At 37.6% G+C, this 12,231-nt stretch overlaps 1 protein-coding gene across 3 annotated transcripts in view; it reads left to right on the top strand.

The window, feature by feature from the left end:
• Positions 1-12,231, top strand: part of WDR48 (WD repeat domain 48) — a 47,061-nt gene that overhangs the window by 9,489 nt on the left and 25,341 nt on the right. For 2 of the 3 annotated variants that reach the window (XM_033212084.1, XM_033212081.1), the window contains exons 2-7: positions 3,259-3,399; positions 5,986-6,064; positions 6,718-6,800; positions 6,916-7,045; positions 8,975-9,063; positions 9,840-9,941. In XM_033212084.1, coding sequence (XP_033067975.1) covers positions 3,259-3,399; positions 5,986-6,064; positions 6,718-6,800; positions 6,916-7,045; positions 8,975-9,063; positions 9,840-9,941 — 624 coding nt within the window. The remainder of the gene's footprint in view (positions 1-3,258; positions 3,400-5,985; positions 6,065-6,717; positions 6,801-6,915; positions 7,046-8,974; positions 9,064-9,839; positions 9,942-12,231) is intronic. The other variant, XM_033212083.1, reaches the window with a different exon arrangement.

The following is a 12,231-nucleotide window of genomic DNA, read 5'->3' on the forward strand; positions in this document are numbered from 1 at the left end:
TAATCTCATATTAATTATGTCTTTGATTATTTATGTGGTTTTTGGCCATTTCTTTTTTTAAAAGTTCCTTTTTGCAACTTTGTTCCTCTTTCTGTTAGAAAATTTGACTTTTTCTTATTTTATAAGGAATCTTGTTAAGAGTAAACTTTCTTTCATGTTTATTTCATTATTCTCTTAGTCTTGCTCGTGTTACTTTTTGACATTCAGGTTTAAGAAAATAACATTGTGATAAAATTCACATACCATAAAGTGCACCCTTTCAAAATGTACAATTCAGTGACTTTTTTATATATTCAGAAACTTGTTTATTGGTCACTTAACTCCAGAATGTTTAATTACTCTACGTTCATTAGCAATCACTCCCCATTTTTTAGTTTTTCCTCCTTCAATCCCCTGACAATTACTAATCTACTTTCTCTGTGGATTTGTCTATCCTAGACATTATATATAAATAGAGTTATAGAATATGTGGCCTGTTGTAAAATACGTGGCTTCTTTCACTTAGCATATTCTCAGAGTTCATCCATGTTATAGCACGTGTCAGTACAGTATATATATGTGTGTGTGTATATGTATATCTGTATATATCTGTGTATATGTATGTGTATATATATTTTGTTTGTTTTGTCAGTTTTGTTTTGTTTTGTCAGTTGATGGATATTTGGGTTGTTTGTTTTGTCAGTTGATGGATATTTGGGTTGTTTACTTTTGTGGCATTATTGTGAATGGCACAATGCTGTGAACATTCTTGTACACAGAAAAGGTTTTGACTTGCATTTGGCCAGATCACCATTGTTCTTTTCCTTCGTAAAAATTACCGTCTTTCTTGGCATGTTGGAAGAGTTTTCTCTGCCAAGGGACTATGTAATTATTCACCCGTCTTTCAAAAATTATTTTTATGCTGGCCAGGTGCAGTGGCTCACGCCTGTAATCCCAGCACTTTGGGAGGCTGAGGCAGGTGAACCACTTGAGGCCAGGAGTTCAAGACCAGCCTGGCCAACATGGTGAAACCGCTATCTCTACTAAAAATGTAAAAATCAGCTGGGCACAGTGGCACATGCCTGTAATCCCAGCTACTCAGGAGGCTGAGGCATTGCTTGAACCCGGGAGGTAAAGGATGTAGTAAGCTAAGATCGGGCCACTGCACTCCAGCCTGGGTGACAGAGTGAGATTCTCTCAAAAAATAAATACAAAATTATTTTTATGGTTATTAAATTTCAGTCTTTAATTCATAGAAAAGTTCATTTTTGGTATAAGATGTGGAGAAAGGATATAATTGTTCCTAAAGGAATCACTATAGTTACTTTAGATAATTTTTTTATTATTATACTTTAAGTTCTAGGGTACATGTGCACAACATGCAGGTTTGTTACATAGGTATACATGTGCCATGTTGGTTTGTTGCACCCATCAACTCGTCATTTACATTAGGTATTTCTCCTAATGCTATCCCTCCCCCAACCCTTCCCACACCCCGACATGCCCCGGTGTGTGATGTTCCCTGCCGTGTGTCCGTGTGTTCTCATTGTTCAGCTCCCACTTAGGAGTGAGAAGATGTGGTGTTTGGTTTTCTGTCCTTGCGATAGTTTGCTGAGAGTGATGGTTTCCAGCTTCATCCATGTCCCTGCAAAGGACATGAACTCCTCCTTTTTTATGGCTGCATAGTGTTCCATGGTGTATATGTGCCACATTTTCTTAATTCAGTCTATCATTGATGGACATTTGGGTTGGTTCCAAGTCTTTGCTATTGTGAATAGTGCTGCAGTAAACATATATATGCATGTGTCTTTATAGTAGAATGATTTATAATCCTTTGGGTATATACCCAGTAATGGGATCACTGAGTCAAATGGTATTTCTGGTTCTAGATCCTTGAGGAATCACCACACTGTCTTCCACAGTGGTTGAACTACTTTACACTCCCACCAACAGTGTAAAAGCGTTCCTATTTCTCCACATCCTCTCCAGCATCTGTTGTTTCCTGACTTTTTAATGATTGCCACTCTGTCATAAGATGGTATCTTATTGTGGTTTTGATTTGCATTTCTCTGATGACCAGTGATGATGAGTGTTTTTTCATGTGTCTGTTGGCTGCATAAATGTCTTCTTTTGAGATGTATCTGTTCATATCCTTTGCCCACTTTTTGGTGGTTTTTTTTTTTTTTTCTTGTACATTTGTTTAAGTTCTTTGTAGATTCTGGATATTAGCCCTTTGTCAGATGGGTAGATTGCAAAAATTTTCTCCCATTCTGTAGGTTGCCTGTTCACTCTGATGGTAGTTTCTTTTGCTGTGCAGAAGCTCTTTAGTTTAATTAGATCCCGTTTGTCAATTTGGGCTTTTATTGTGATTGACTTTGGTGTTTTAGTGATGAAGTCCTTGCCCGTGCCTGTGTCCTGAATGGTATTGCCTAGGTTTTCTTCTAGGGTTTTTATGATTTTAAGTCTTAACGTTTAAGTCTTTAATCCATCTTGAGTTAATTTTTAACTGGTGATTTCATTACATTAGAAAGTTTTACTTCTGGCTGCCAGCCAGCTTATTGACTTTTTCTTAGGGGTAATTGTTTTCAGTTGATCCTCTGTTTTCACAAGGAACAGGCAGAGGTCACCAACAGTAGCAAAGTAGAGAAAAATGCCCTGAAGAAAAAGGTTATTAGTATGTGATAGGAGCTCAAAACCTCCTTTTGCTTGCCAAGTTGGGGGAAGGCCTTCTAAAGGAAGTATTGTTTAAATGGAAACCTGAAGGCTGCAACAAGAGTTAGCAAGACAGGTGGGAGGAAGAGCTTCCAGAGAGGACTGGCGTGTGTGATGGTCTGGCGGCACAATGTGCACCAGAACCTGGAGCACAGATGAGTGGTCAGAAAGACAAACAGGGCACTTGAGACCATGTTAAGGATTTACACCCAATCATGAGTCTAGTAGTCAGCAACTGGAGGTTTTTGAGCAGAGTTAAGATACATTTTTAAATAATTACTCTAGCTGCTTTGTGAAAAATGTCTTAAAGAGTGGGAAAAGAGTCCAGTTAGGAAGCAGTTGTAGTAGTTTAGCAACTTACCTTGGACTAGGCTATCATTGATAGCATCCTTCTCTTCGGCCCTTTTGTCTTTAAGGAATAAAATTAAAATTAAATTTGTATTGGATTGAAAAAGTACATATTGGAAAACATAGGATTTTCTGTTTCAGATTGGCCACTAGTAGACTATATTTTATTACTGCATGGCTTCTAACTTTATAAAAAGCATATGTTGACATATTTGTCAGGTTTCCTATGTTATTCGAGATGAAGTAGAGAAGTACAACCGAAATGGAGTCAATGCCCTGCAGCTGGATCCAGCACTAAATAGACTTTTCACAGCCGGTCGAGACTCTATCATAAGAATATGGAGTGTCAATCAGCACAAGGTAATGCAGGGATTAAAATCTGTACCCAGCAAATTTTGTGCAAATGGCTTTCACTGTGTAATACGACACCTCTTTCACAGTTTCAGATTTAATCTCTCTGAATACTGAGTTATTAGGTACACTCTATAAATACATCGCAACCAGAATTCCGTAAGTCTCTGAGAAAAACCATACCTAGGAAAGTTTCATAAGTGTTTTAGCTAAGACAAGGACTCCCTAAACTAAGTTTGCCTTAAGAGTTCTTTGCCACAAAGGAACAAAGTGATTTGGCTAGTAGGGGGATTACTTTCAACAATTAATTTTTCTCCTTTAAATATGTTCCCCAAAAACCTCCTGGTAACCTTACTAAAAAAAGATTGAATATTCTTTTACATTTATAATTAATCTTAAAAATATTTTATTTTCCTCATTTAAAAGTAATTAGGGTCCTCACAAACCCCACAGGGCCTAATTAGATAATACAAGGTTAGGCTGGGCACGGTGGCTCACACCTGTAATCCCAACAATTTGGGAGGCCAAGGTGAAAGGATTCCTTGAGTCCAGGAGTTCAAGACCAGCCTGGGCAATGTGACAATACCCCATCTCTGCCAAAAAAAATTTAAAAATTAGCTGGGCATGGTGGCACACACCTGTAGTTCCAGCTGCTCGGGAAGCTGAGGTGGGAGGATCACTTGATTGAGTATGGGAGGTTGAGGCTGCAGTGAGCCACGATCACACCACTGCATTCCAGCTTAGGCAACAGACCTTGTCCCAAATAAATAAAGGTAATATAAAATTGGTGTTAAAACTATGAAGACAACTTGCTGCCCTTCAAAGGTTTCCCTTTCTTAAGCAGGGAACAGGATTTAAATATATATAAAGATAAATCCCCAGGCAAATGGGAAGGAGCCCTTTTAGTATTTTGTTAGAACACTTATATTGTGAATGACTTAGAAAAGAAGAAAGAGGGAAGAAAAGAAGAGCCTTTATTGATCTTCTAAGTATGTGCCAGACGCTCTTTGCATTTTCATATCCAAAGTGAGTTTAATTTTCAGTGTCCCTCAAGGTATCTATTAGGATCCATTTTTTTTGAGACGGAGTCTCGTCTGTCACCCAGGCTGGAGTGCAGTGGCACGATCTTGGCTCACTGCAACCTCTGCCTTCTGGGTTCAAGCAATTTTCCTGCCTCAGTCTCCCAAGTAGCTGGAACTACAGGCACATGCCACCACGTCTGGCTGCTTTTTATAATTTTAGTAGAAACAGGGTTTCACCATATTGGTCAGGCTGGTCTTGAACTCCTAGACTCAGGTGATCCACCTGCCTCTGTCTCCCAAGGTGCTGGGATTGTGGGTGTGAGCCACTGCACTCAGCCAGATCCATTTTCATAGGTGGGAAAATGGGCTCAGAGGAACCCATGGTTCAGTGGCTAGTAAGTGACAGAGAATTAGCACCCAACCCAACTTGAAAACCCTAGTGCTAGGCCTTGTATTTTTAAAAGTTTGTGTCTTTTTAGCAAGTTTTACAAATCTGATACTCAGTTCAGAAAAAGAACCACTACTTTATGCGCGTAGAACTTCAGTCTGGCAGGCTTTGAATTCTTTAGCCAATGGAAGCAGTGGTGGCCAAATGTCAAAAGCATGAAAAGTAAGAAAACTATGTTTGGTTTTGAAATGCTTTTTGGTACTTATATTTGAATTGGGATGTCTCCTTTCTGAGAATTCACAGTATTTCAAACAAATTAAGAAAAATACCCATAAGAACTAACCTGAAGAATCTGGAAATCTGCCTGTCCTGCCCCAAACATCTTTTTTCTGGTCTTCCTTTTATGACAAGATTGAATTGCATTATTTGTCAAACAGACTTGTACAGAGCTGTTCTGTTTGCCCATAAAGTGTCTCAAACTTGCCTGTTTTAGGTGTAGGATGTAACTAAATACTGTTCTTTAAAAGTCCTCTGCCGATTATTAAGCCAGGTAAGAGAAGTAGAATCTTGAATTACCTAATTGAAATGGTGACATGGGTTGTCCTTTCTCAGCCATTGGGTTTCATTTTGTCTCTGAAGGACTATAGGTACCATGAGGAAAACATTTAATTCAGAAGGTGAACCCAACAGCAGGAAGCTGAAAGCAGAAGTGTTTATCTCCCTCTGCATTCAGACCAGGCTCCTTACCACACTCATCAGACTCATTGCCGCCCCTGCTATCTGCTGTTGAACCTTCACCACCACTCATTCAAATCCCCACAGCCTACAGATTCCTGCAAGCCCTGTCCTTTCTAGTGAACCCTTTTTAGAGGATTTTATGTCACACACAGTGCTTAGTCCAGAGCTTGTTGCCTTCACTTTCACAAGGCAAAAAAAAAAAAAAAAGGAAGTATTTATCCTGGAAACCTAAGCTTTCAGTAAGAGTAAAACTATCCTGAAACAAAACTGTTTACATCTGTTATCTGGAGGCATCACCTATTTGGTGAGATTCTACTCAGAATTCAGGTGTTAGTTTTAATGCCTAGAGCAGTGTGTCACATTAATTGAAGAATTTAACCATATTTATCATTTGTAATATATTTCATTCTCTCATATAAACTCTTATGATTTTTCTTTTAATTTCAGCAAGATCCATATATAGCATCTATGGAACACCATACGGATTGGGTAAATGACATTGTACTCTGTTGTAATGGGAAAACATGTAAGTATTTCTTCGGATTATTATTGGGCTTCTGATATATTTTTCATTTTTTATATAAGCTTTTTTATTGAAATATACATACAGAAAAGTACACACAGTTCGAGATTGCAGTTCAACACACTTTTAGAAAGTGAATACCCAAATCAAGAAACAGAATATTACTAGAAGCCTCCTTGTGCCACCCGTTGCCACCCTTTCAGTTGTTCCCCCTTGCCCGAAGGTAACTGCTCTTCTGTCTTCTGAACACCAAAGGGTAGTTTTGCCTTGATTTGAACTGTATATAGACTCATGTATTCTTCTTTTAGCTTTATTAATACCTCTTTTTGCTCTTGTTTTGGTGAGATCCATGCCTTGGTTTTGCAGTCTGAGCTACAGGAATTTTTCTCAATCACATTAGTTGAGCCTTCAACTGGAAGATTAAAAATGTTTGCACTGCTTGTTTTAAAAATATATTTTTTTCTTTAAACATGTGTCTTGAGATTTTAAAAAATTGAAGCAGTAAACAGTAGGTTCTAGAAAGAGCTTTTAGGTGTGTTTGTGTGTGTGAGAGAGAGAACAGGTTAGTTTGAAATAATGTTACATTGTTGTAAGATAAGTTTTCAAAGTTGTAAGTCATACTACTAAGGAGTTTGTTAATTCTTTGCTTCTTCTAGTGATATCTGCTTCTTCTGACACGACAGTAAAAGTATGGAATGCACATAAGGGATTTTGCATGTCAACATTAAGGACACATAAGGTAAAACAGTACAGTTCTCCGTGTCTTTACTGTAATATTGGGATCTCAGTACTTTGTGTGGCTTATTTTATTACTGATCTACAGAAAGATCATAGTATGTCTGTTCTATTTACAGGATTACGTAAAGGCCTTAGCATATGCCAAGGATAAAGAACTAGTAGCATCCGCTGGGTTGGACAGACAAATATTCCTTTGGGATGTGAATACTCTAACAGCACTGACTGCCTCAAATAACACTGTCACAAGTAAGGTGTTTAAAAGAAACTTCTTTGAAAGTGATCCAAGTTAACATAAATAAAGAATGGTTTATAAAACATTTTTGATAGGTTTGCATCAAGACAGTGGTTCATATTTTGAGAGTGCTTCTACCTACAGCGTTCTAGCCCCCAAGAGTATGATTGAACAACAAGGAGCTAGTTCCTCACTGCAGTCTGAAAATGGTAACTTCTCCAGGTATAACCTGGTTATTTTTTGTACATGTGCATGCCTTAGCTCCCTAGCTAAAATGTAAGTCGCTACAGGGTAGAGAAGACTGTCTTACTACTTTGTGTCTCCCACAGCATTCTCTGGTCCAAATCCATACACTCAGCAGGTATTATTGAAGGAGGTGGTGATTATCTGACAAAGTAGGCGGCTTTCTGACCTTTTAAAGTGTTAATATATATTAACAGCTTTTGAGTTAATAGCCAAGATGAAAAGTACCCAAGAGAAAGAAAGAAAAGTTTTCCAGTGCCAGTTTATCCAATTTTCTGCCTTTTAGAGCAGCCCTGAGAAATCGAGCCAATTCCAGAGGAGCCAGAAGGGTAGAGTGCTTCTAGAGGCAATCCAGAGATGTTCACAGCATGGATACTTCATCAGCTAAGAGATCTCAGACTACCAAGTCAGGCTCATACAAGTCTGGATTTGAAATTGAGCTTCATGCTTGGCCCAACCTACTAGAGTCCTCCAGGCCAAGTTTCAGAAGGGACTATTAGGAGCACATTTTTGGCGAGGCCTGACCTGGAAAGTCTACATTGAAGACATGGGCCTGCACTCTCTGGATCCCTACATTATAGATCCATTTTATAATGACTCTGTGGAGTGTTCACATTGACATAGACAATACACTTTTACTAATATAGCATAGTATGTGCCAAGAAGGGCAAGTTGGGAGACTGGTGTTTATAATCTCTTGATTGTTGTTTTGCCTTGTTTCCCAGGAAATATGTGAAGGTCTCAACATTCTATTTCCCTTGTTCTTGATTTTTCACCTGTACATTATCTCTGATTCATCAGCTGGTCCCTGTTAGGGGCTGTCATGATACATCATTAGATTTTAAGTCTGGCTGTAAGGCCTGCCTCAAAGAGACACTAATGGGTGGGAACAAAGCAAAAAAAAGAAGCAGATTGTCACGAGGTCAGGGCCCAGGCTTAGTGGGTACAGATTCTGCTATAGATACATCTTGCTTAGAGTTGTTTAGAGAGGATATCACACTTTTTTTTAATATGTAATAATAAAAATAACACTAATAATGGCTAACATGTATTGAGTATTTGCTACAAGTAGACATTTTTCTAAACACTACATGTATTAACTTATTTACTCCAACTTTTTAATATATTTGTTTGTAAAATTGGAATCATACTATATAGACAGTTTCACATGCAGTTTTTTTCACTTCAGTGATACTGAGAGCATGAACATAATTTTTGCTATGTATTGTCTGAATTCCTTCCTGAAAGGTTGTACCACATACTTCACATAAGTAATGTATGAGAGTTCCATTGTACTGTTTTCTTTTTAGAATCAAGTATTACCTTGTTTTTTGTCTTGGTGTATGAAACAGTATTTTTGGTTTGATTTGTGTTTGAAAAAAACTGAAATTGAACTTTTTTTCGTATTTATGGCACATTTTTTGCTTTAAACATATGTCATTTAAGTGGATATCTTTTCAGTGGCACTGCAATTTATCAGATATTTATTGAGCATTTGTGTATATTCAAATCCAGAAAATATGTAAATTTTGATAATAATACTGTTTAGAATTATCTCCATTATAGGTAGATTTCTTTTACTTAGAGTACTTATAAATGTAAGATTTTCTAAATTGAATAATTAAACTTGAAGTTTTTGCTGACTAGTTACTAAATGGCTGATGATCTTGTTAACATTTAGTTCCATTTATCCTCAATAGCTTCTTCTTTAAGTGGAAACAAAGATTCCATTTATAGCCTGGCCATGAATCAACTGGGAACAATCATTGTATCAGGGTCCACTGAAAAGGTAAGGAGGAGCTTATTTCTTCTTTTTTTTTTTTTTTTTTTTTAATTATTTTTCACATACCTTGTCTCCTATTATTTAAGCAGGTATTTTACGATTAGCTTCTTTATATTTATTTATTTAGAGACTCGGTCTCACTCTGTCACCCAGGCTGGAGTGCAGTGGCATCATGATCCTGGACTTCTGAGGCTTTAGCGATCCTTCCACCTCAACCTCCTGAGTAGCTGGGACCCCAGGCACACACCATCACGCTCATCAGGCCACACCTTGCCCCATATGGCTAATTTTTTATATTTTTGGTAGAGACAGGGTTTCGCCATGTTGCCCAGGCTGGTCTCCAATTCCTTAATGCAAGCAATTCACCTGCCTCAGCCTTCCAGAGTGCTGAGATTACAGGCGTGAGAGCCCCTGTGCCTGGATCAGGGGGAGCTTAAAGGGTGTTTTGAATATTAGAAAATAAAGAAACAAAAATAATTTAATCTGTGTAATTATTAAATATATAGACAGTGGTTTTGCCTAGTGGGTGCTAAACAAAAGGTTTTATTTGAATAGGTAAAACTATAACTGTTGTGTGTATAGTGACAAGATAAAGAGGCTGTGCATTTTTGATGTTTGAAAGACCCAATTCCCTGAGGTTGGGAGGCTTAGACAGTGTCCATTGGCAGAAGCAGTATTGCCTTCTCAGAACTTAATGGTTATCATTTGCCTGATGAGAGTTGTCTGTTATTTAAATTTGATACTGATATTTAGTTTGTGTAATATTCTATTAAAATTCACAGGTGTTAAGGGTATGGGATCCAAGAACATGTGCAAAACTAATGAAGCTTAAAGGGCACACGGATAATGTGAAAGCATTGCTGTTAAACAGAGATGGCACGCAAGTATGCAGTTTCATTTGGGTGTTTATCTAATAGCCTTGTTGGAAATTTCTGCACTTTATATACTATTGCATAGGTTGATTTGAACCAAAAGCCACACTTACTATCAATTGTGGTCTAATTAAAAAATTTTAAAATACTAAATTGTACATATAAGCTACGTTTAAAAACTATTCTATTTGCATCACTTTTAAAAACCAAACAAAGAATTTCCTTAGAATAATTCTAATGCAAATGAGTATATGCATTTATGGTGCATAGAGGCTAAAATAACTAAAAATGTTACCTGTGTAAAGCAAAAGGAAGCTTTGATATCAAATGCTTTTTGCCAGTGTATTAAGTGGAAAATTTTCTCAGTGGATCTGACTTTGGGGCACATTTTGTCAGTTGACTATGTAGATACAGTTGATAAATTTAGTTTTCTAAGATAATGCTCAGGGTGAACATTTCAAAGAAAAGCATTTTGGTAATGTTATACATTAGCTCTGTTGGCCATGTAATTTGTGAATTATAATCACAATTCTGTTCTGTAGCAGTGGAAAATACTATTTCATCAATGTAGATAATAAAAAACAAAAGCCATCATCTTGTGGGTATGACATACATCTACCATGTACCCTTGGCTTCCTCAGCCATTTTTTTTCAGAGTGCAGTGATAAGTGAGAGATAACTGGAATTGATTGTGATAGGGTTAGAAAAGGGCTAGTAGAAAGATGATGAGGTGAGAAACACCATCAGTTTCTTTTCCTGTGGAAGTTAAGACAGAAATTGCTTTAGAGATTAATCAGAGAAACCGTTGCCTCCAGAAATGAACAGAAGGTTTGGAAACTAGTCTAAGGTAGGAAATCATTTTTCAGAACCAGGAAAAGAAAGACTTAAAGATACCTGTGGAGGTCTTTGGAAATGTGAAGAATCTTGATGTACTGTGTGACCTTGAGGATAAGATTTCACTTTAGTCCTTAATTTGCTTATCTGCAAAGTGAGGATCATAATACATAGTTGGTGAGAGTGTTTGTGTGTATATACATGTGTTAATAGTAAGTACTTTCTTGACTGTAAGCCAGGGCATTTTCTAGAGCTCTCAAGTTCCTTTGTGACCTCATTTTCATGTGAGTGTAAGAAGCCCAGTGCAGTCAGCTCCTCACTGTTTTGCAGTGTAGCTGCAAGGCTGCGATTGAGATGGTTGTCCATGTGTCTTTAGTTAGCTTTGCCAGGATTGGGCTGGATCATATCATCTCCATGGTTTCCAGAAGGGGGCTGGCAGACCTTCTAAAGCTCTACCTGTCTATTCCATCTCTTGTTTCCTATCTATGCAATTATGAATGTGCTTTTATAAAAGATGATTTAAGTATCACATGTACAGTTAGAAATGTACTTCATCTGAAGTCAGCTACATTTATTGTAAGCAGAGGCAATATTGTGGTTCTACTTTAAAAACTGCCTGTTAGTCTCAGAGTATATACTTGATAGGTATCATTCTTCATCTAGTTTCTCTTCTATCCATTTTCCTTATTGGCAACTATGGACTAAGTGTAAAATTACCAACAACCTAGCATATTTACGTTAGTGAATTGATCAACAAACCGTAATAACTGCTTATTTGGGAAAAAGAGGTGAGGAAAAAAGAAACTCTTACTGATTAATGAATTGACCAGCAAAAAACTATAATTACTTATTTGGAAAAATGAGGTGCGGAAAAAAGAAACTTCTACTTACAGATTCTTGAATTCTTGTAATATGGAAGAGGTGGTTATCAGTTACTGGGCCAAAGTTTATATTGCATCCTGCTAAATTGCCCTGTGAGCTTATAATATAGGGTATCTGGTGACTTTGTTGAGTCAGGAACTGGCAGTAAGATATATATGTTATAGGCCAATGAATCCCATGAACATCTGCCTGTTGCCTCATTCTTTTGTTGTAGAGTAAGATTCTTATTTACCAAATTTATTTGAGGTTCTCCCTAAGGGAGTTCTGCCTGTAAAGAGGTCAGCATTGCAGTTGCTTTGATTGGTGCTAACATTATTGGGCAGAGCCACCTATCTTTTTATTCCTTTTACTCAGGCAGTTAATTGCTTGAGGAGCTGGGGACAGCCTGCCATCTTGATTCGAGTCAGTCATGTCCTTGTATGTCACTCACAGGGTTCTTTTGGTAATACAAGTCTGCTGATCCTAGCTTATGGGTCTGAGGGTCTCAGAGCATCAGGCCACTTATTGCCTCAACTTACCTCGTCTACTTGGCTGATCTCTGCTGGCACTTGAGATTGTGTGTTAGTGACCATCCCAGGAACACTCC

This window comes from Trachypithecus francoisi, unplaced genomic scaffold, assembly GCF_009764315.1.
Source record: "Trachypithecus francoisi isolate TF-2019V2 unplaced genomic scaffold, Tfra_2.0 Lachesis_group0, whole genome shotgun sequence".
Lineage (NCBI taxonomy): Eukaryota > Metazoa > Chordata > Mammalia > Primates > Cercopithecidae > Trachypithecus > Trachypithecus francoisi.